Source organism: Meriones unguiculatus, chromosome 5 (assembly GCF_030254825.1).
Source record: "Meriones unguiculatus strain TT.TT164.6M chromosome 5, Bangor_MerUng_6.1, whole genome shotgun sequence".
NCBI lineage: Eukaryota > Metazoa > Chordata > Mammalia > Rodentia > Muridae > Meriones > Meriones unguiculatus.
The window spans coordinates 37,787,976-37,808,087 of NC_083353.1; the positions used below are offsets into that span (position 1 = coordinate 37,787,976).

Consider the following 20,112-nt stretch of genomic DNA (forward strand, 5'->3'; position numbering starts at 1 on the left):
AGAAGGTTTAGATTTCACTACTTTAAGAATCCTATGGCTGAGGTTTTTCTTTCTTTTTCGTTTTTGTTTTTGAACAAGTTTCTCTGTTTTGATCTGGCTGTCCTGGCATTCTCTGGGTACAGAAGACTGGCTTCCACCTGCCTCTGCCTCCCAAACACTGGATTAAAGGCACACACCACCACCACTCAAGAGTCTAAAGTTCTAGTAAGATATTGACTATACCTTCTGAGGCTACAGAAAAGATACATTCTGAGAAACTAATTTATTACCAGTGGGGGTGCCAGAACTGACTGTCTACATCCTACTCTTTCTCTTTACTGTCAATTTTGTCACTTAGAACAAATCTCTGTGCCCCACCTTTTTCATGTGCCATGTTAAGATTGGAAGCAATCCATAAACACACAGCAAATAAACTGACACATTAAAAGGGCTCAAGATATTAGCTGCAATTATATATGTATAAACATATGTGACAATTTCTATATATTAGATATATTTATATATTTATATCTATATATTTTTATGTATTTATACTTAAATGTCCTTAGGACAAAGGCCAGGGTTTATATTACAAAGAGTACTTACTTACCTAAACAAAAACTATTTATATACTTCCAATAAAACAGTATGTTAAATTCAACAAGCTCACCGGAAATATTTATTACTAGAGGTCACTCTGCTTCTTACATATATACTGTCTTGACTTTCTTCAAAATTCTAACCCCATCAATATTTTATTACTTCTAATTATCTTGAGATCACTTTAATGAAACAACAAAAGGAAGGAAGGAAGGAAGAAAAAAAGGAAGGGAGGGAGAGAGGGAGGGAAAGACAGACGCGAAGGGCAAGAAACAAGCACTAAGTGAGTTTATGTGACTTCCATTATAATCTTAGCGTTCAGGAGACTCCTGCCAGTGGATCACTATAAGCTTGATCCCAGCTTGAGCTACACACAGAAACCCTATCTCTAACAATAAAAACATTTAAGAAAAAGTATAGCACAGTACATACCTAGGTAAAGAAGTTTATCTCAACTTCCTATATACAAAAGTATAGGCAAGGTTAAGGTTTTAGTAAGATTATACAAATTTATATAATTTGTATAGTATAATTTGTATATATAATTTATATAATTTGTATAGTATAATTTGTATATATAATTTGTATATAGTTTGTATAGTAAGACTATACAAATCATATAGTCAGTCTCAATAAACAAAGTTTTCATGGATTCTGCCTTTGTAGAAGTGCCTGTCTACTTTTGAATTGTTTTTAAAATAATTCTCTGTATTTATTTAAAAGATGGCACAGTAGACTAGAAATGAGAGCACAAATATAAAGAACTCTCTTTGATAAAAGAATTTGCTAAGTCAGGAAGTGACAGCAAAGATATAAAATACCCGAAAGACTAACTTTATACTCTTAAGAAATGTTAGCAAGCCAGGCACAGTGGTGCATGGCTGTAATCCCAGCACCCAGGAAGGCAGAGGTAGGTGGATCTCTGAGTTTGAGACCAGTATGATCTACAAAGCAAGTCTGGGACAGCCAGGCTACACAGAGAAACCTTGCCAAGGAAGGGGAAGGGAGAAAGGGGGAAGGGGGGAAAGAGAAATAAAAAAAAGAAAAGAAAAGAAAAGAAGGAAGGAAGGAAGGAAGGAAGGAAGGAAGGAAGGAAGGAAGGAAGGAAGGAAGGAAGGAAGGAAGGAAGGAAAGGATTGTTAGCAAAAGAAAAAGAGCAAAGTGGTGTGAAAATTAGACTGTTACAAGTCATACACAATAAAGTTTCACCTGACGAAGGCGTTTATTAGATGTCCCTGGGCTACTTTTCCGTAAACTGCAAAATGCTTGCAAACCTTTCATCCAATCCTACAAAAAACAAAAACAAAAATAAAAAAAACAAAACAAGTGTTAAAAACAGACATGAGTTTATCCAATTATCAATTTACTTCATACTTATTATTTCTGTCCCTAGTCTCAATATACTTCACTGTCTTTCTGTAATTTCATTTCTGCAAAATGAAAGAAAAAACAAAGTAATAATAGTTCTCTCACTCTTAGTAGTTTTACTACTTTCTAAGTCAAGGGACTTATTTAGGACCCACACTATTACAGTCATCTGATACATATCTAGGCCTGGCAGTTGATAGTCTATTGCCAACACAGCCACTTTCGTTCACTTTTAATGCTGTTTATTTTTCAGTCTCCTCAGAAAATAGCCATAAGTAGCTGTCTTACTTTAGGATTATAGTGACAACATCTCTATCTTACAGAAGTATAATGATTTTAAATGATTAGCCTCAACTTAATTCATTCAGTGGTCAATTTTAAAGGATACTTTTCATTACTAATAACCCTTCACTGTATGTTAAAAAGAAAAAAAAGACCAAGAACAACAAAATTTTAAATGGAGTTGCTCACTTGTTAAAATACTAAGATTTCAGACATGCTTTCATAACACTGTATCACGGTAGATTTTTTTGGTTTTTCAAAACATGGTTTCTCTGTGTAGTCCTGGCTATCTTTTGTAGATCAGGCTGGGCTCAAATTCACAAAGACCTGACCTCTGGCTACCTGAATGCTGGGATTACAGGTGTGTGCCACTGTGCCTGGCTACCATGATAGGTTTCTACTCTAGGGAATTAGAAAAGTCAGGCCAGTACAAAGATCTCAACAGTTTAGGAAATAGTGACCTTACCTCTGCTTGTTCTGGAGTTTCTCCTGCAAAGTAAAATATGTAATGTTCTTCACTAAAGTGCTGAACTACTATCTGAAAACAGTTTGGCCTTGGAACACACACACAGAAAAAAGAAAGAAAGAAAGAAAAAGTTATTAAGAAACTTAAAATGTTAAAATATTTATACCAACTTTTAAAAAGCATAATTTAAGATTATCATGATTTTTAATTTAGAGAAGTGGGTATTTTATTCTGCCAGATTAATCATGAGTATATTTTTTACAAAACTGAAATTATTAGTCTTTCAAAGCATAAACTAAAGAACAATATAAATTAACATTAAAATTACCATGAAGTGAAATGTGATAAAAAACTAGAAGTAGAATTTCTAGGATTACACAAAACTACTACGCAGACACTAGTACATGTCCTGGAAAGTAAAACAGAAATGCTTATTTAAAGAGGCTGAGCAGTGTGAATGTTCTTTACTATAATTTTCTATATTTTCATTTTTTTACAACTTGATATTTTTTCAGCTATTAAATCAAAAATACCATCTCTCCTACACGAGTTTAATGACATACAACATGTGTTCTTGTCTTCTTCTAGGATGAAATACTATAAATCATATGTCAGGTATCTGTTTTGGAGAAGTACTGACTTTCCAGTTAACCTTTATAGTACACTAAACAAAATACTTAACAAGTAGGGGCCTGTAATTTTTCAAAACTCAATAAATAATATTTCTGTTACTTTAGGCAAAAATTTTATCATGTACTTGTTTAAAACAATTTTGTTCATGCTTTGGGAAGGTCATAAAATAATGGAAAAGGTGAACTGACAATTTCTGATTTTAATATAACCTGACTGTAAAGAACCATCCAGAATGGAAAAAATGTATATGAATAACAAATGAAGATATGCAGAACAACAAAAATTGGGAAACCTGAAGAATAAGCTCATTTTGAGGGGATCGTGACATTTTCAATACTGCTTCTACTCAAGTCTTCCAAAAGATATATGGGAACGGCCAAAAGGTATGAAATTGATATGCTAAGTAGAAAGCAGCAAGTTAAAAGACTAGCCAAATAGATAGATAGATAGATAGATAGATAGATAGATAGATAGATAGATAGATAGATAGATAGAATAAAAATTCCACAAGTTTCATAGTGGTTGGAGAGGAAATCGGACTACAGGTCCTTCAGAGAACATGCTTTCATGTTAGACACCTATATTATGTCTTCACATATGGGCAAACCAAAGTGAGGCTACTTTCCTCAACCTTGGAACTCAATCCTCATTTGATCCCAAAATGGGTTAAGAACAATACTTTCTGGAAGCAGTATTGTCACTCAAAGATTTTCACACAAAATGTCCATCACTTACCAAAAATAAGCAGATGGAAGAGCCAAAACCAAATTAATGAAAGGCAAAGAGGAAATGAGGGACAACAGAGGAAAAACAACAAAATACAGCTTTCAAGTAAATAAAACTTAAATGTTAAACAGTACAGATAGATGGAGAAAAAAATCTATAAAAAATAGATAAAACTTCAAAACTGGAAAATATGCTGAATAAAATTAATAAGTGGACTTAACTGAAGAACACTAGAATAGTGAAGTGAGCTGTCAAAAGGAAATGTAACTTGAAGAAGAGGAGGTAGGAGAAGATGTGAAACAGAAATAAACCCATATATTTAAATGCATGGGACATGGTACAGCATAGGGAACCTAGAAGATGAGAAAATATTCCAGAAGCACTGTAAAAACGTGATAACAAAGCCAAAGCTGACAAAAGACGGCAGGTCTCTCATTTAAGAAAAACAACCATTAAAACTTCTTAAAAAAAATTAACAGTAGGCATACTTTGGTTTTGGTAAAGGAAAAACCTTCAAAGAATCCAGAAAAAGATTAGATTCACTAGCCTTAGTAAATAAATACATCTAAAAGAGAAAAAAAAATTGAGATATCACTAGAAATGATGGAAGGCAATAAGCTATCAGCAACATGATTAAAGAACTCATCCAGAGAAGTGTCTTAATGCAGTGTGCCATAGTTAATGCAGACACATTACTGTTCAAAGCTGGGAATAGGCAACTGAGTACTTGCTGCGCCTTAGATAGGCCATCTGTAATAGTTCCATCCACCAAAGCTCATGACAGGTAGAATGAATGTAAGAAACAGAAGACGGGGAGGAGTGTTGTGAAATGCTTCCCTCTTGACATGGCATGGCTGTTGCACATGATCCACAGCAACAGTGCTTTATCTACTTTACAAGATCAAGCCAGTTAAAAGATTCCAGCATGGAGTGCAGAAGTCTTCCAAAGCCCACTCCTAGCTGAGGAGCTACTGGTTGTTGATGGTTATTTGGGAAGGAAGGGTCGCTTTTCTTTAGGACTGCAAGGTAGCCTATGCTCAAGTGGATGTGCCCACGCTCAATTTCATAGGGGGGCAGCATTAATATGATTCTGGGTTAAAAATCTTTTAAATCTTTACAGAAAACAACTGCCAAACAAAAATTTAATATCTAACATAACAGTTTTTATTTAAAATTAAATTTAAAACAAACATAATACAAGAGTGAATGACTTAAGTCTATGGAAAAATAGGGGTGTAACAACTGCCATCAATAGTCATTTGAATAATTATCACTGAAACAACTTTAAACTTAAGCTCCTAAAATGTTTTGTATATAACATATACCATTATTAAAAATCTCAAACTTAATATGAAGAAACAAACAGAAACTGAAAATTTGGGGGAAATTGCACAGCCATGCAGGCAAACATCTACACAAGCAGTGTCAGTCCACCATTTGTTCATTAGAAGGCAGAGTATGCATATTAGTTAAGTCACCAATCAAAGAAAACAACTGCTTTCTTTCACATGAAATTCTACTTGAATAACAGAAGTCTATATGTTAGGCGTTTCACACAATATAATATGCAAAGCAATATAATATAATGTAATATATTTCACACAATATAATATTGCAATAGCAGTATTCACAAATTTGGCATTTTGTGCTCTGATATTGCCGCTTTGTAACATAACTGGTATCAACTTAATTTCATTAGTCCTGTTATGTGATAGGGGTATTTTTATACTAATTAAAGGAAATATATTTTACTGATCTTTTGGTCACTTCCCAAAAAAGGTATGTACAGTAAAAATTGACCTATTTCAGGAAAAAAGATCAAGATTTGAACTTTGTTTCAGAGACATAACTTTTCATATCAGGTTTTGGACCCAGTATCATTAAACAGGCATAACTACGATATATCTAAAGTATCACACAGCCAATTTCTACAAGGAACTGTGTACTAGAAATGAGAAATGATGATATGGTGATGATAAAATGTCCACTTATTGCTTTCCAACTGTCAGAACACATCTTTGTTCTATAATTATTTGGGATGAAGTTCATTTTTCATTCAAGAAATATGTGAGTTAAGAGTTATTTCAACAACAAGGATATTCCTTAACTGCTAGCCATCTCTCCAGCTCCCAACAAGATATTTCTTACAGAGCACATATTTTTAACAAAACTCTTCTTTTGGCCAGATACCACTATTTGGTATCTAACAGTCATAGTCTGATTCCTTTTCTTCATACAAACAAACAAACAAACAAACAGAAAACACATGAGGCTAAAGCACCCTGGAATTTTTTTCTTTTAATAAAACTGCTCAATATTAATTCAGTCTACAGACAAAACAATGCTCATATTGCTTATTTTCAAAAAGAAATGTTTGGTTTAATTTGGTGGGCTCAATTGGGTGAAAGTCTAAGACTTATACTTAATCCTCTTTTCCCACAGGAGATACTTCTCTCCATGTTGTACCACTGACAGCTGGGAAATAAATGATATCATTTCTATCCTGTCTCCTTCAGCGAGTCCTGTCTTGTGTATCTAAAATCATTATGTTTAATGATTTTAACTCTTTTAACTAGTTTCTTAGCTCTACAGATGATACTTTGTACATGAATAGTTTTTCAACTAATATGGAGAGATGATGACTGAAAGGCCTTAATCTGCCACCTTGCTCCAACCTAGTTTTTCATATTGTGAGTGTGTTGAAGGTTGAATTCTTACCTTTATCATCATCCTGTTTTTTTTTTTTTAACAATTCCTTCTATAAAAGCGTAGAATAACAAGGTCAAGTAAATTAATAAAAATAATTCAATAACTAGTCCTACTACTGAAATGTCATTCCAAAAATATCTAAGAGTAAATTTTACACAGAGCTTAGTCAAAGTTGAGAAAAAAATAAAAATAAAACTATCCTTAAATAAATTTTACATGTTTCTATGCTCTCAAAGTATGTTATAGTTCAAAATGGTCTGAAAACATCCACTATTTTTATCAGTTTTTCTCGTTTTATTAATTAATTCAGTTTACATCTCGGTCATAGCTCTCTCCCTTTTATCTTCCCAGTCCCACCTTCCCTCCTGCATCCTCTCTCTCCTATTCCTCAGGATGTCCCCTATCAAGACATCCCACCTCATCTATTCACATGAGGACTGAGTTTGTCTTCTCTCCTGTGGTCTGGTAGGAACTCCCATCAAGAGGAAGTGATCAAAAAGCAGGCAACATAGTCCATGTTAGTTAGAGATATTCCCCCACTTCCTTAACTAGTGGGCTGACATGAAGCCTAAGATGTCTATCGGACATATCTTGTGGTCTCTGCATTGTAGTATGTTTATTCTGTATTATATGACTAAAATTTGCTTATAAGTGAATATATACCATGTCTGTCTTTCTGGGTCTATGTTATTTCACTCAGGATGATACTTTCTAGTTCCATCCATTTGCCTATTGGGAGTGCAAACTTGTACAATCACGTTGGAAATCAATTGGCACTTTCTCAGAAAACTGGGAAGAGCCAGCTATAGCACTCCCAGGAATACACTCGAAAGATGCTCCACCATATAACAAGGTATTTGCTCAACCATATTCATTGCAGCTTTATTCGTAATAGCCAAAAACTGGAAACAACCTAGATGTCTTTCAACCGAAGAATGAATAAAGAAACTGTGGTACATTTAGACAATGAAATACCACTCAGCAATAAAAACAATAAAATCATGAGATTTGTATACTATTTTTATTATTAAAATAGGTTTTAAGAAAACCAATGTCTTACCTGCCAAAGAGACTATCGTGGACAACGTAGACAGAACATACACTGAGATCTATTAACCCTTTTGGTTTTGTAGCTCGTTTTTCACTTTCAAAATAAATAAGTTGGGCGTCACTGCCCTCTAAGATAAAATACAAATTTTTCCAACGTTTTCCTTTACCTGTTAAAAAAGTTTTCTCTCTTTAGCAATGTTGAAATCATATTTTCAAAATATGAAAAAGTAAATAAACTTCAATTTTCATTCTAAGTTTAAAGAATAGATCAATCCATATATAATTATAACATGCCTATAACCTGTGTAGAAAAAAATTTTTTTTGTTATTATTGCTTGTTTAATGAATTAATGAATGGTAGAGTTTGTTGGAATACTTTACCTGTCTTCAAAATTTTTGTTACAATACAGTATTCAAAATTCTTGTTTTACAGTAATTGCTTTCCACCAACAGCCACCCTTCAATAACTTAATGTAATATTGAGGTAGATCTATAAAATAAGATTTTAGTACCCTGATGTCAAGTGCCACAAAAAAATTTCTCTTAAGAAACCACAGCAAAGCCTGAAACTAAGTCAAGATTTAATGACAAACTTGGAAAAATATAGGCTTGTTCAAAAACTCTGGCTAGAAATGTGGAGCTAATAAACTGAACTAAACTGCATTTTCAAACATGCTATGTGTAAGCTCTAAACAAGTATCTGTTACTAATAGTTCATGATAAAACTGACATCTTACAATATGTATATGTACTATTTATGACTATCATATAGTGAACAGTAAAATCCTATATTAAATTCTTAGTTCCAAAAGTTTACTTACCCTTCTTCAGAAGATAACCTTTCTTAACAATATTTTTATAAAAGGCATCCTTTGTTTTACGACGAATTGTGTTATAGATTTCCTTCCCATCCACAGTATCATTGAGTACTTGTTCTTGATCCTGAATTGTAAAAACATTAAATTTACTTATGAAAATATAACAAATCACTAATTAAAAATCAGGTAAAAATATGTTTAATATGATGGTCTAAACTTAAATTTTCCAAAAAAATTATCAGAAAGGTTTGATTTTTCAGGAACAATGTCTCATGAACGAATGTTATTTCACAACCTCATTCAGCTTGTATTGTACAGCAAATAATACAATTCTGAAAATTATCTACTTATTCTAGGAAATGAATAAATGACAAATGACAAATGAGGAAGCAATGTGAATTAGAGCAAAGTCATGTTTGTAAATGTTCTTTCCACTGAGAAACACCAGTGAGACTAGAAAACTACAGTTGAATGAGAACACATCCCACCTTAACCCTCAATTCAACATGCAGGTAATACACGTCTGATATTTATGAGTTGTCTGACTTGAAATACACATCATTTTTCTTTCTTTTTAATTAATTAATTGATTGGTTGACTGACTGATTAATTAATTGCAATTTACATGCTTTCTTTAATATCTAGAGCCCCCTCCCTCATCTCCTCCTAGTTTCACCCTCCCTATCTTTTCAACCCCTTTGCCCCTTCCCTAGTCCACCAATAGGGGAGGACCTCCTCTCCTTCTAGCTGACCCTAGCCTATGAGGTCTCATCAAGGCTGGCTGCATCGTCTTCCTCAGTGGCCTGGCAAGGCCACATACCCTCTATGGGGAGGTAATTAAAGAGCTCACTGGGACATGCAGCAGAGGCAAATACAGGGGGTATGGGGAGTGGCTCTCCTACCCTGCTACCTTAGGACACCTGCCTGAACCCCTCATATCATTTTTATTCACACACTAAAGCACCATATTTATTATAACCCTTATGTGTTTCTTTTTCCTTAGAGATTTTTAAAACGAGACTACATATTTTTTCAGGTCCTATATCCTATTATGTGTAAGTGATGAAATATTATACTTTGATCTGGAAGCCTTCAGGTTTTTTATTAGTCGATTTTACATAATAGGCTTTAATGCATATAAGACAGTTTAAATTGATTGCTAAATTGTGAAAAGAATTATTCTGCAAAGAATATAAAGTTATTTTCATAAATAATTTTCAATTGTATCAGGGTATGCTGCATTTAATTTTAGTACTCCCATTTCTTTATAGTAGTTCTATATGAAAGATAACTATTTAATGGTATTTAGCCATTTTGGAGAGGATCTGTATGTTTATTCAACTTCTCGTACATTTTCATGAACACCTTTATGTTTTGGGACATTCTGCTGTTTCATTTCCTTACACAACAATTTTGCCCAGGCATTAAAATGTTAAGAAACAGAAGCATTAATTACTTTGGAGAAAGATTGCAAACTATGATGTCCACACCAAATTTGACCCATTATCTCTTTTACTTTCTTGCTGTTGTACAGTACTATAGTTTGAACCTTAGATATTACAGATACTAGACAAGTGCTGCACTACCCAGTTATACTACCAGCTATCCCACCGTCAAGGCAAGTCCTCCATTTTTTTTCTTTTTTAACTATTTTTATTTTCATTAATTAGAGTTTATTTACTTTGTATCCCCCTTTAGCTCTCTTCTTCCTCCCCTCCCAATCCCACCCTTTTTCCTTCTTAACCACCTGTTACCCTGCCCCAGTACACTGATAAAAAAGGTCCTCTTCCCCTTTCCCCAGATCCTGGTCTATCGGGTATCATCAGGAGTGACTGCAGAGTCTTCCTGTGACCTGGTAAGGCTGATCCCCCCTCACGGGGAGGTGATCAAAGAGCAGGCCAATCAGTTCATGTCAGGAACAGTCCCTGTCCCCATAACTAGGAAACACACTTGGACACTGAACTGCCATGGGCTACCTCTGTACAAGGGTTCTAGGCTTCTCCATGAGTGGTCCTTGGCTGGAGTAACAGTCTCAAGAGACCCCTGTGCCCAGACTTCTTGCATCTGTTGCTGTCCTTGTGGAGCTCCTGTCCTTTCCAGGTCTATCTCCCACTTCTTTTATGAGATTCCCTGCAATCTGCCCAAAGATTGCCTACAAATCTCAGCATCTGCTTCAATACACTGCAGGGAAGAGTAGGCTCCTGTCCTGTTCCCTGTTTTCTCCCTCCTCTGATGTCCATCCTCTTTGCCTTTCTGGATGGGGATCTTAGCCAGAGTCCTCCTTCTTGACTAGCTTCCTTAGGTGTACAGATTTTAGTATGTTTATCCTGTATTATATGACTAATATCCACTTATGAGAACAGACCCTGTGTGTCTTTCTGCTTCTGGGACACCTCACTGAGAATGATCTTTTCCAGTTCCTACCATTTACCTGCAAATTTCATGATTTCCTTGTTTTTTTATTGCAGAGTAGGATTCCACTGTGTAGATGTACTACAATTTCTGTATCCATTCCTCAACCGAGGGGAGGCTGGGTTGTTTCCAGCTACTGGCTATTACAAATACAGCTGCTACAAACATGATTGAGCAAATGTCCTTGTTGTATACTTGAGCATCTTTTGGATATATGCCGAAGAGTGGAATAGATGGATCTTTAGGAAGTGCTATTCCTAATTGTCTGAGAAAGCAGAAGACTGATTTCCCAAATGGTTGTACAAGTTTACTTTCCCACCAGCAGTGGAGGAAGGTTCCCCTTTCTCCACATCCTCTCCAGCATATGTTGTCACTTGAGTTATTCATCTTAGCCTTTCTGATGTGAAATCTAAGGTTTGTTTTGATTTAAATTTCCCTGATGACTAATGACTTTGAACATTTAAGTGTTTCTCTGCCATTCGTTATTCCTCTATTGCTGTGTGATCTTGAGTTCTTTATATATACTGATATTGGCCCTCTGTGAGATATAGGGTTGGTGAAGATCCTTTCCCTATCTATAGGCTGTTGGTTTGTTTTGACAACAGTGTCCTTTGCTTTATAAAAGCTTTTCAGATTCATGAAGTCCCATTTATTGATTGTTGATCTTAGAGCCTGTGCTGCTGGTGTTCTGTTCAGGAAGTTGTCTCCTATGCCAATGAGTTCAAGGCTCTGCCCACTTTTTCTTCTAAGCACTTTAGTGTGTCTGGTTTTATGTCGAGGTCTTTGATCCACTTGGACTTTAGTTTTGTGCAGGGTGATAAGTATGGATCTATTTGCATTTTTCTACATGTAGACATCCAGTTGGACCAGCACCAGTTGTTGATGATGCTGTATTTTTTTCCATTGCATGGTTTTAGCATCTATGTCAAAAATCAGGTGTCCATAAGTGTGTAGGTTTGTTTCTGAGTCTTCTATTTGATTACACTGATCCACCGTTCTGTTTCTATGCCAGTACCATGTAGAATATAGTACACCTTGAGATCAGGGATGAAGATACCTCCAGAAGATCTTTTATTGTAGAGAACTGTTTTAGGAATTCTGGGTTTCTTGTTATTCCATATGAAGTTGAGAATTTTGCTTTCAAGGCCTGTAAAGAATTGTTTTGGTAATTTGATGGGAATTGCATTGAATCTATAGAATGCTTTTGGTAAGATGGCCAATTTTACTATGTTAATCCTGCCAAGCCATGAGCATGGGAGATCTTTCCAGGTAATGATATATTTTTCTAATTCTTTCTTTAGAGACTTAAAATTTTTTTCAAAGAAGTCTTGGACTTACATGTTTACAGTTACAGCAAGGTACTTTATGCCCTTTGTGGCTATTGTGAAGGGTGTTTCCCTAATTTCTTTCTCAGCCCTTTCATCTTTGTATACAGAAGAGCTACTGTGGTTGTTTATTGTTTTGTTTGTTTTTAGTTAATTTTTTATCCAGCCAGTCTGCTGAAGGTGTTTTTCAGCTACCGGAGTTCCATGGTATAATTTATGGGGTCACTTAGGTACACTATCATATCATCTGCAAATATTGATATTTTGACTTCTTCCTTTCCAATTTGTATCCCTTTGATCTCCTTTAATTGTCTTATTGCTCTTAGCTAGTACTTCAAGAACCATAGAGAGAGTGGGCACCCTTGCCTTGTCCCTGCTTTCAGTTTCTCTCCGTTTTGTTTGATGTTGGCTATAGGCTTGCTGTATATTACCTTTACTATGTTTAGGATGTGCCTTGCATCCTTGATCACCCCAATACTTTAAACATGAATGGATGTTGGATTTTTGTCAAATGCTTTTTCAGCATCTAAGGAAATTGTCATTTGTTTCTTTCTTTCTTTTAGTTTGTTTATATGGTGGATCACATTGATGGACTTCTGTATATGGATCCACCCCTGCATATCTGAGATGAAGCCTACTTGGTCATAGTGGATGATATCTTTGATGTGTGCTTGTATTCATTTTGCAAGTATTTTGTTGAGTATTTTTGCATCAATGTTCATAAGGGAGATTGGCCTGAAATTGTTTTTCTTTGTTGGGTCTTTGTGAGTTTTAGGTACCAAGGTGACTGTTTAGTAGTGTTCCTTCTGTTTCTATTTTGTGGAAGAGTTTTAAGAGAATTGGTGTGTTTTTCATCTTGGCCATTCTGATGGGTGTAAGGTGATATCTCAGGGTCGTTTTGATTTGCATTTCCCTGATGGCTAATGAGGATGAGCATTTCTTTAAGTGTTTTTCTGCCATTCGATATTCCTGTCGAGAATTCTCTGTTTAGCTCTGTTCCCCATTTTTTTAATTGGATTACTTGGATTGCTGCTTTTCAGCTTCTTTAGTTCTTTGTATATACTGGATATTAGTCCTCTGTCAAATAAAGGGTTAGTGAAGATTCTTTCCCAATCTGTAGGCAGTCGTTTTGTTTTGATGACAGTATCCTTTGCTTTACAGAAACTTTTCAGTTTCATGAGGTCCCATTTATTGATTGTTGCTCTTAGAGCCTGTGCTGTTGGTGTTCTGTTCAGGAAGTTGTCTCCTGAGCCAATGAGTTCTAGGCTGTTCCCCACATTTTTTTCCTATTGATTTAGGGTCTCTGGTTTTATGTTGAGGTCCTTGATCCACTTTAACTTTAGTTTTGTGGAGGGTGATAAATATGGATCTATTTTCATTTTTCTGCATGTAGACATCCAGTTGGTCCAGCACCCTTTTTTGAAGATGCTGTCTTTTTTCCATTGAATGGATTTGGCTTCTTTGTCAAATATGGAGTATTCATAGGTGTGTGGATTTATTTCACATGCTAGAGAGGTTGTGGAGAAAGGGGAACCCTCCTCCACTGCTGGTGGGAATGTAAACTGGTACAACCACTCTGGAAAGCTATCTGGCGCTTTCTAAGACAAATAGGAATAGTGCTTCTTCCAGACCCAGCTATACCACTGCTAGGTATATACCCAAAGTTTGTTCAAGTACACAAAAAGAACACTTGCTCAACCATGTTTAGGACACCTGGAAACAACCCAGATGTCCATCAACGGTGGAATGGGTACAGAAATTGTGGTATTTTTATACAATGGAATACTACTCAGCAATCAAAAAGGAGGAAATCATGAAATTTGCAGGCAAATAGTGGGATCTAGAAAAGATCATTCTGAGTGAAATATCCCAGGAGAAAGACAAACATGGGATATACTCACTTATATAGACCTATAAGATATGATAAACATAATGAAATCTATACACCTAAAAAAGATAATCAATTGAGCAGACATGGGGTAAGATGATCAATCCTCGTTTAGAAAGACAGATGGGATGTGCATTGAACGTATGACAGGAGTCTACTGAGCGCATCTGAAAGACTCTAACTAGCAGTGTTTTCAAAGCAAAGACTCATGACCAAACCTTTGGCAGAGTACAGGGAATCATAAGAAAGAAGGGGAGTTAGTATGATGGGGAAAGGATAGGAGCTCCACAAGGACCAAATATATCTGGGCACAGGGTCTTTTCTGAGACTGACATTCAACCAAGGACCATGTATGGATATAACCTAGAACCTCCGCTCAGATGTAGCCTGTGGTAGCTCAGTAACCAATTGGTTTCCCAAAGTGAGGGGAACAAGGACTATTTCTAACAGGAACTCAATGACTGGCTCTTTGGTCTCCCCACCCCCGAAGGGAGGAGCAGTCCTGTTAGGCCACAGAGGAGGGCTTTGCAGCCAGTCCTGAAGATACCTGATAAAATAGGATCAGATGAATGGGGAGGAGGTCCCCCCTATCAGTGGACTTGGAAAGGGGCACGGTGGAGATGAGGGAGGGAGGGAGGGACTGGGAGGGAATGAGGGATTGGGACACAGCTGGGATACAGAGTTAATAAAATGTAACTGATTAAATAAATAAATAAATAAATAGATAGATAGATAGATAGATAAATAGATGGATAGATAAATAAATAAATAAATGAATAAATAAATAAATAAATAAATAGAATTGGTGTTAGCTCTTCTTTGAAGGCCTGGAAGAATTGTGTGCAGAAACCATCTGGCCATAGGCTTTTTTTGGATGGGAGAGTTTTGATGACCGTGTCTACTTACTTAGGGGTATGGGACTATTTAATTATTTACTTGTTCTTGATTTAGCTCTGGTAAGTGGAATCCATTAAGAAAAATGTCCATTTCATTTAGATTTTCAAATTTTGTGGCAATTCCTCCTTTTTTGCACTAAGTTTTACTGTACCATAGACATGTTTATTACTTTATATATTGCCTATAGTTGTTTTAAATTACCTTAGACACCAAATCTATTGTCCTTTCCCTTTACAGAAAAGCTTTTCCTGCTAAAGACACAAAGATAAAATAGTGAACTAAGTCCTCTGTGTTATATCACCCTTGGCTTTTAATGCACTGCCAGGTACTACAGCGTCTTTAAAAGGGCTAAGAAGACATTTTCTTGCCTTTTGTTAGCATTCATTAAACACAGCTAATTTAAACTTTAGAGTTTTTAATTTTATGCTATGAATGGTAAGAGAAAATCTGAGGAAAATATTTGACATTTACAAGAACAACGAAAGGCTGAATTTAAAGAAATGACTATATTCTGGAATTTCATTGTGACGAAATTGATTTTGACAACCAAATCTCAATGAATTTTCTGAAATCTAAGAACCAATGAGTATTTCTAGGAAATAAGTAGGATAATTTGAACTGCAAGTCATGTACAACAAGAAAGAACAACCCTAGCAAACAACACGTGACATGTACATACATACATATGTGCATATATATACATGTGTGTATACACACACATATGTGCACAAGTACACACACACAGTCCTTAACTGCTTAGTCATTTAATAGGGAGGATACCACATGCACTATAATGACAAGAGCAAGATTATCCTACTTTTCTAAATAAAAATTATTAATGTTCCTTAAGTTCTTTTCATATTTATTCATGAAAGTTGTGAACTAATGCTGAAAATAAGTTTTATTAAAAGGTTATTAAAGTAAAACATATAATAAGGAAATAAAAAAGTCACTGGGTATTTTTAAATATAAAAACATTAATTACAGAGTAATAAACACTGTACCTTTTAAAAATAGCCTTCAGTGTATCAATTTTGATAAGCTAAACCCCCAATAGGATTATTGAAAGTTTGCTATCAGCACTGGATTTATAAGAACCAGATTAATTATAAGCAGACCTCATCATCATATACAAGACAGTTTGTTCCATGAGCATGTAAAAAAAAGGAAAAAAAAAAAGCAGCTGAGGAATGGTTAGCTGCACTCTGAAGACTTACTTAATCATTAAAGAAAGCCAGGACTACACACACGGTAAATACAGAGCAAAAATGTGCTACATTTAAGCACTTCCCAACACCTTCTTACACATTATGTGTCAAATAAGCACATAAACATTAAAATACACCCAGATGGTAATTAGTAATAACTAATTTCCTGGTTAATACAAATTTGTACTCATCAATTTTTATTTCAGTGGTGGTCTTTGTATTAGCTGTAGAATGAGACATACTTATGTAAGACATACAACATTCATTCTTAGCTTTATATACATGACTTCAAGGTAATCTCTAATCATTGTGTGTTTCTATATATGTAGGTGTGTGTGGATGCTGAGGCCTGAGGACAAGGTAGTGTCCTTTCCCAATCTCTCTCCAGCTTAGTTTTTGAGACATTTTCTCTCCCTCAAATTAGAGCTTGCCAATTCAGTAAGACTACTTAGCCAGTATCCAAAGATCCTTCTCCCTACATCTTCTCTCAGTACTGGGATTATAGCTGCATACCACTGAATCCAGCTTTTTTTAAAGTGAACTCTGGGGAAATCAAATTTTTCTCATGTTTATATTATAAGCACGTTACTAAAGAAACCATCTCTCCAGCTTTCTTAAAACTTAAGGTATACTGCCCTACAAATCATAAAGGATTCTAGTATCTTCTAAGATATGAGTAAGAATGCAGCTTCACTTGCAGGTTGAAATAAATCACTACAAATCACAGCATGGGCATGTGTTCCTTATCTTGGTCCACTTTCTACAGAGTTATGAATAAGGAGATCTCATTTTACACAGTCCTCCCTAGGAGCAGTGGATAAACTGAAAATACATATGCTATGAAAGTGAAACTTCAATCTGACTTTGTTACTCAATAGCTAGGAAAACACCATTTAACAATTCAGTTAACACTTAATTCAACACACTGAACTCATCACAGATCACTAATGATGTTCTACATAGAAAAAGTCAGTAAATGTATTGAATAAATTGTATGTTAGAATATGTAGAGTGCTTTGAAAAATAGAAGTAGATGTGGTGTTAGATTCTAAATAAATATTATTGTACAGCTATTTTTTTCCAAAAACTTTTGAATAACTAAAGAAAGGCTAAGTAGACTTCTGAGAAAAAAGCTCTCTCAAAGATCTAAAGAAGGTAAAAAGCCAAGCATATTTTAAAATCTCCAACATGGCCAGGAGGTGAGGGAGCATGCTGTTAATCCAGCACTCAGGAAGCAAAGGTAGGAGGATCTCTGTGAGTTCGAGACTAGCCTGGTCTACAGAGCAAGTTCCAGGATGGCCAAGCCTGTTACACAGAGAAACCCTGTCTCAACAAACAAACAAATCAAACAAACAAAAACTTCAAACAGGGCCAAAATATGAATTCAGGTAACAGATGAGGACAGTGGCTAAGACTGAAATATCAACATAGAGTTTTTCTGTCTGCCACCAAAAGGATTTTATCTTTTATTCTGAAATCTTAAGCATTTTCAAGCATTAAATAGAAGAATGAATCCAACTCAACATTTTAAATGAATACCTCCACCTATTATGTACTACAAGGGTCAAAAGCACACATAGTGAAAAATATCATTATTTGTGTGTGTGTGTGTGTTGTTCAGATTCTGAACATATTTTTAAGTCAGAGCAAGAAGGATGTTCCCAACAGATTGGACATAGTGAAAAAAAGAACCAAGGATGACTCAGTGCCTTGAGAAATGTACTTAGCCTTTCTAGTTTAAGTTTTGTTATTTATAAAATAGGCATGATTACAGTGTCAACCTGACCAAATTGTTGGAATAATTAACTATTATGCATAGAAAAAAATTCAGAATTTTGTATTTTTTAATGTTTTCATTTACTATGTCTGTTTAGGAGCAAAAGGTTTTTCTCAGGCACATGTGGAGGGCAGAGGATAATTTGAAGTCTCCTTCCATTAAGTGAGTGCATGGGACTGAACTCATGTAGTCAGGCTCATGGGCCACTGCCTTACCCACTGAGCCATCTCACTATCTGCTCTTCTTTTATTAAATGTATTTATTTAGTATTCTGCCTGTGTGTATGCCTACACACGTGTTCTACTTAAAAAATAAAAACAAATTATTTGTTTATGTTTCCTTTTGTTGTTTTTTGATATAGTCTTCCTGGCCTGGAATTGACAATGTAGACCAAGGTGGTCTCCTACTAGCAGCAATCCTATCTCTACCTCAGGAGTGTCAGATTGAAGATACCTCACACAACTCTAAATAAATAAATAAAAATAAAGAAGGAAAGGAAAGGGGAAAGGAAAAAGGGAAGGGAGGGGAGGGGACAGGAGGGGAGGGGAGGAAAAGAAAGGGGAGGGGAGGGGAGGGGAGGAAAAGAGAGGGGAGGGGAGGGAAAGGAAAAGGAAATGAAAAAGGAAAGGGAAAGGAAAAAGAAAGGAAAGGAAAAAGAAAAGGAAAAGGAAAGGAAAAAGAAAAGGAAAAGGGAAAGGAAAAGGAAAGAAAAAAGGAAAAGAAAAAGGAAAGGAAAAAGGAAAGGAACAAGGAAAAAGGAAAGAGGAAAAAGGGAAAAGAGAAAAGAAAAAAGGGAAAAGGAAAAAGGAAAAAGGAAAGGAAAGGAAAAAGGAAAGGAAAGGAAAAAGGAAAGCAAAGTAAAGGAAAGCAAAGCTTCCTAACCTCTGCTATATTGTCAGAAAGGACAATATAAATAAATATATATTTTTCCTCCCCTCCCCTCTCTTTTCCTCCCCTCCCCTCCCCTCCCCTTTCTTTTCCTCCCCTCCCCTCCCCTCCCCTTTCTTTTCCTCCCCTCCTGTCCCCTCCCCTCCCTTCCCTTTTTCCTTTCCCCTTTCCTTTCCTTCTTTATTTTTATTGTCATATATGTCAGAAAGGACAATTACAGTAAGAACTAAGACACCCTACATGTTAACCAGGATTTAATAAGCTCTTTTTCAATCAATCCTGCCTTGTCTAGGACCTTGTACAAGTGCTACCACTCCTGACTTAACCCATCATTCTCTTTTACTATTTACTTGAATATATAAACATGTTATTTCTTGATAAAACTATAGCCAGATAATGTAATAAAAAATTTAAACTTCTCTTAGCCTTAATACTCTTTCAGCTTTTTTTTTTTTTAAGCTAAATAAGCCTGGCTATGAAAATAATTAAATATTCCTTTTTCCCCCAAAAGAATTCACTTCTTTTCCTAGTGTTATATTTATCTTGACCACTGCTGTCAAGAAGGTACTAATAAGTACTCAAGTACTCTAAAGGTCTAAAAAATTGTACAGGTCTGTGGAGCTGGAGGGTGTGTGAGAGGAAAAAGTGCCAGGGGCAAAACTTATACTACCCACTCTAACACTCAGGGAGCATTACTATAAGGGAAGAGAAGGCATGTGAGAGCCAGAAGCTAGGCTCAATAAAACCACAGCAATTATTATTAACTCATAACTGTAATTACCTATGCTGCATCCACACAAGACTGGCCCCATTTACAATCACAGAAAGGGGAGGAACTCACTGGGCACTACTCTATACCTCTGTTGTATTGACAGGTTCTGTGGGAAGTGAGAATCACTGCCTTTAGTTGTGATACACTCCTGAGCATACTAGGGCTCAGGAGTGGCAGACAGCCCTGGTTAAACTCTGTGTATAGCAAAACAAGATTAATAGGCATGAATGACAAGAGTTCTTTGTTGAGAGGAGGTGAGGTAGATAGGAAGTAAGGAATAAGAGTAGTCAGTAGACATGCATACGTGTGAAAAA

At 35.6% G+C, this 20,112-nt stretch overlaps 1 protein-coding gene across 2 annotated transcripts in view; it reads right to left on the reverse strand.

Annotated features, from left to right (window-relative positions):
- Rasa1 (RAS p21 protein activator 1) overlaps positions 1–20,112 on the reverse strand; it is a 101,275-nt gene that overhangs the window by 24,296 nt on the left and 56,867 nt on the right. For both annotated transcript variants that reach the window (XR_009591858.1, XM_021661930.2), the window contains exons 10-13: positions 8,635–8,755; positions 7,824–7,980; positions 2,696–2,783; positions 1,789–1,866 (exon numbers count right to left, since the gene is read on the reverse strand). Coding sequence is in view for 1 of the 2 variants with exons in the window: in XM_021661930.2 (XP_021517605.1) it covers positions 1,789–1,866; positions 2,696–2,783; positions 7,824–7,980; positions 8,635–8,755 (444 nt within the window). In the remaining variant the exon portion in view is untranslated. The remainder of the gene's footprint in view (positions 1–1,788; positions 1,867–2,695; positions 2,784–7,823; positions 7,981–8,634; positions 8,756–20,112) is intronic.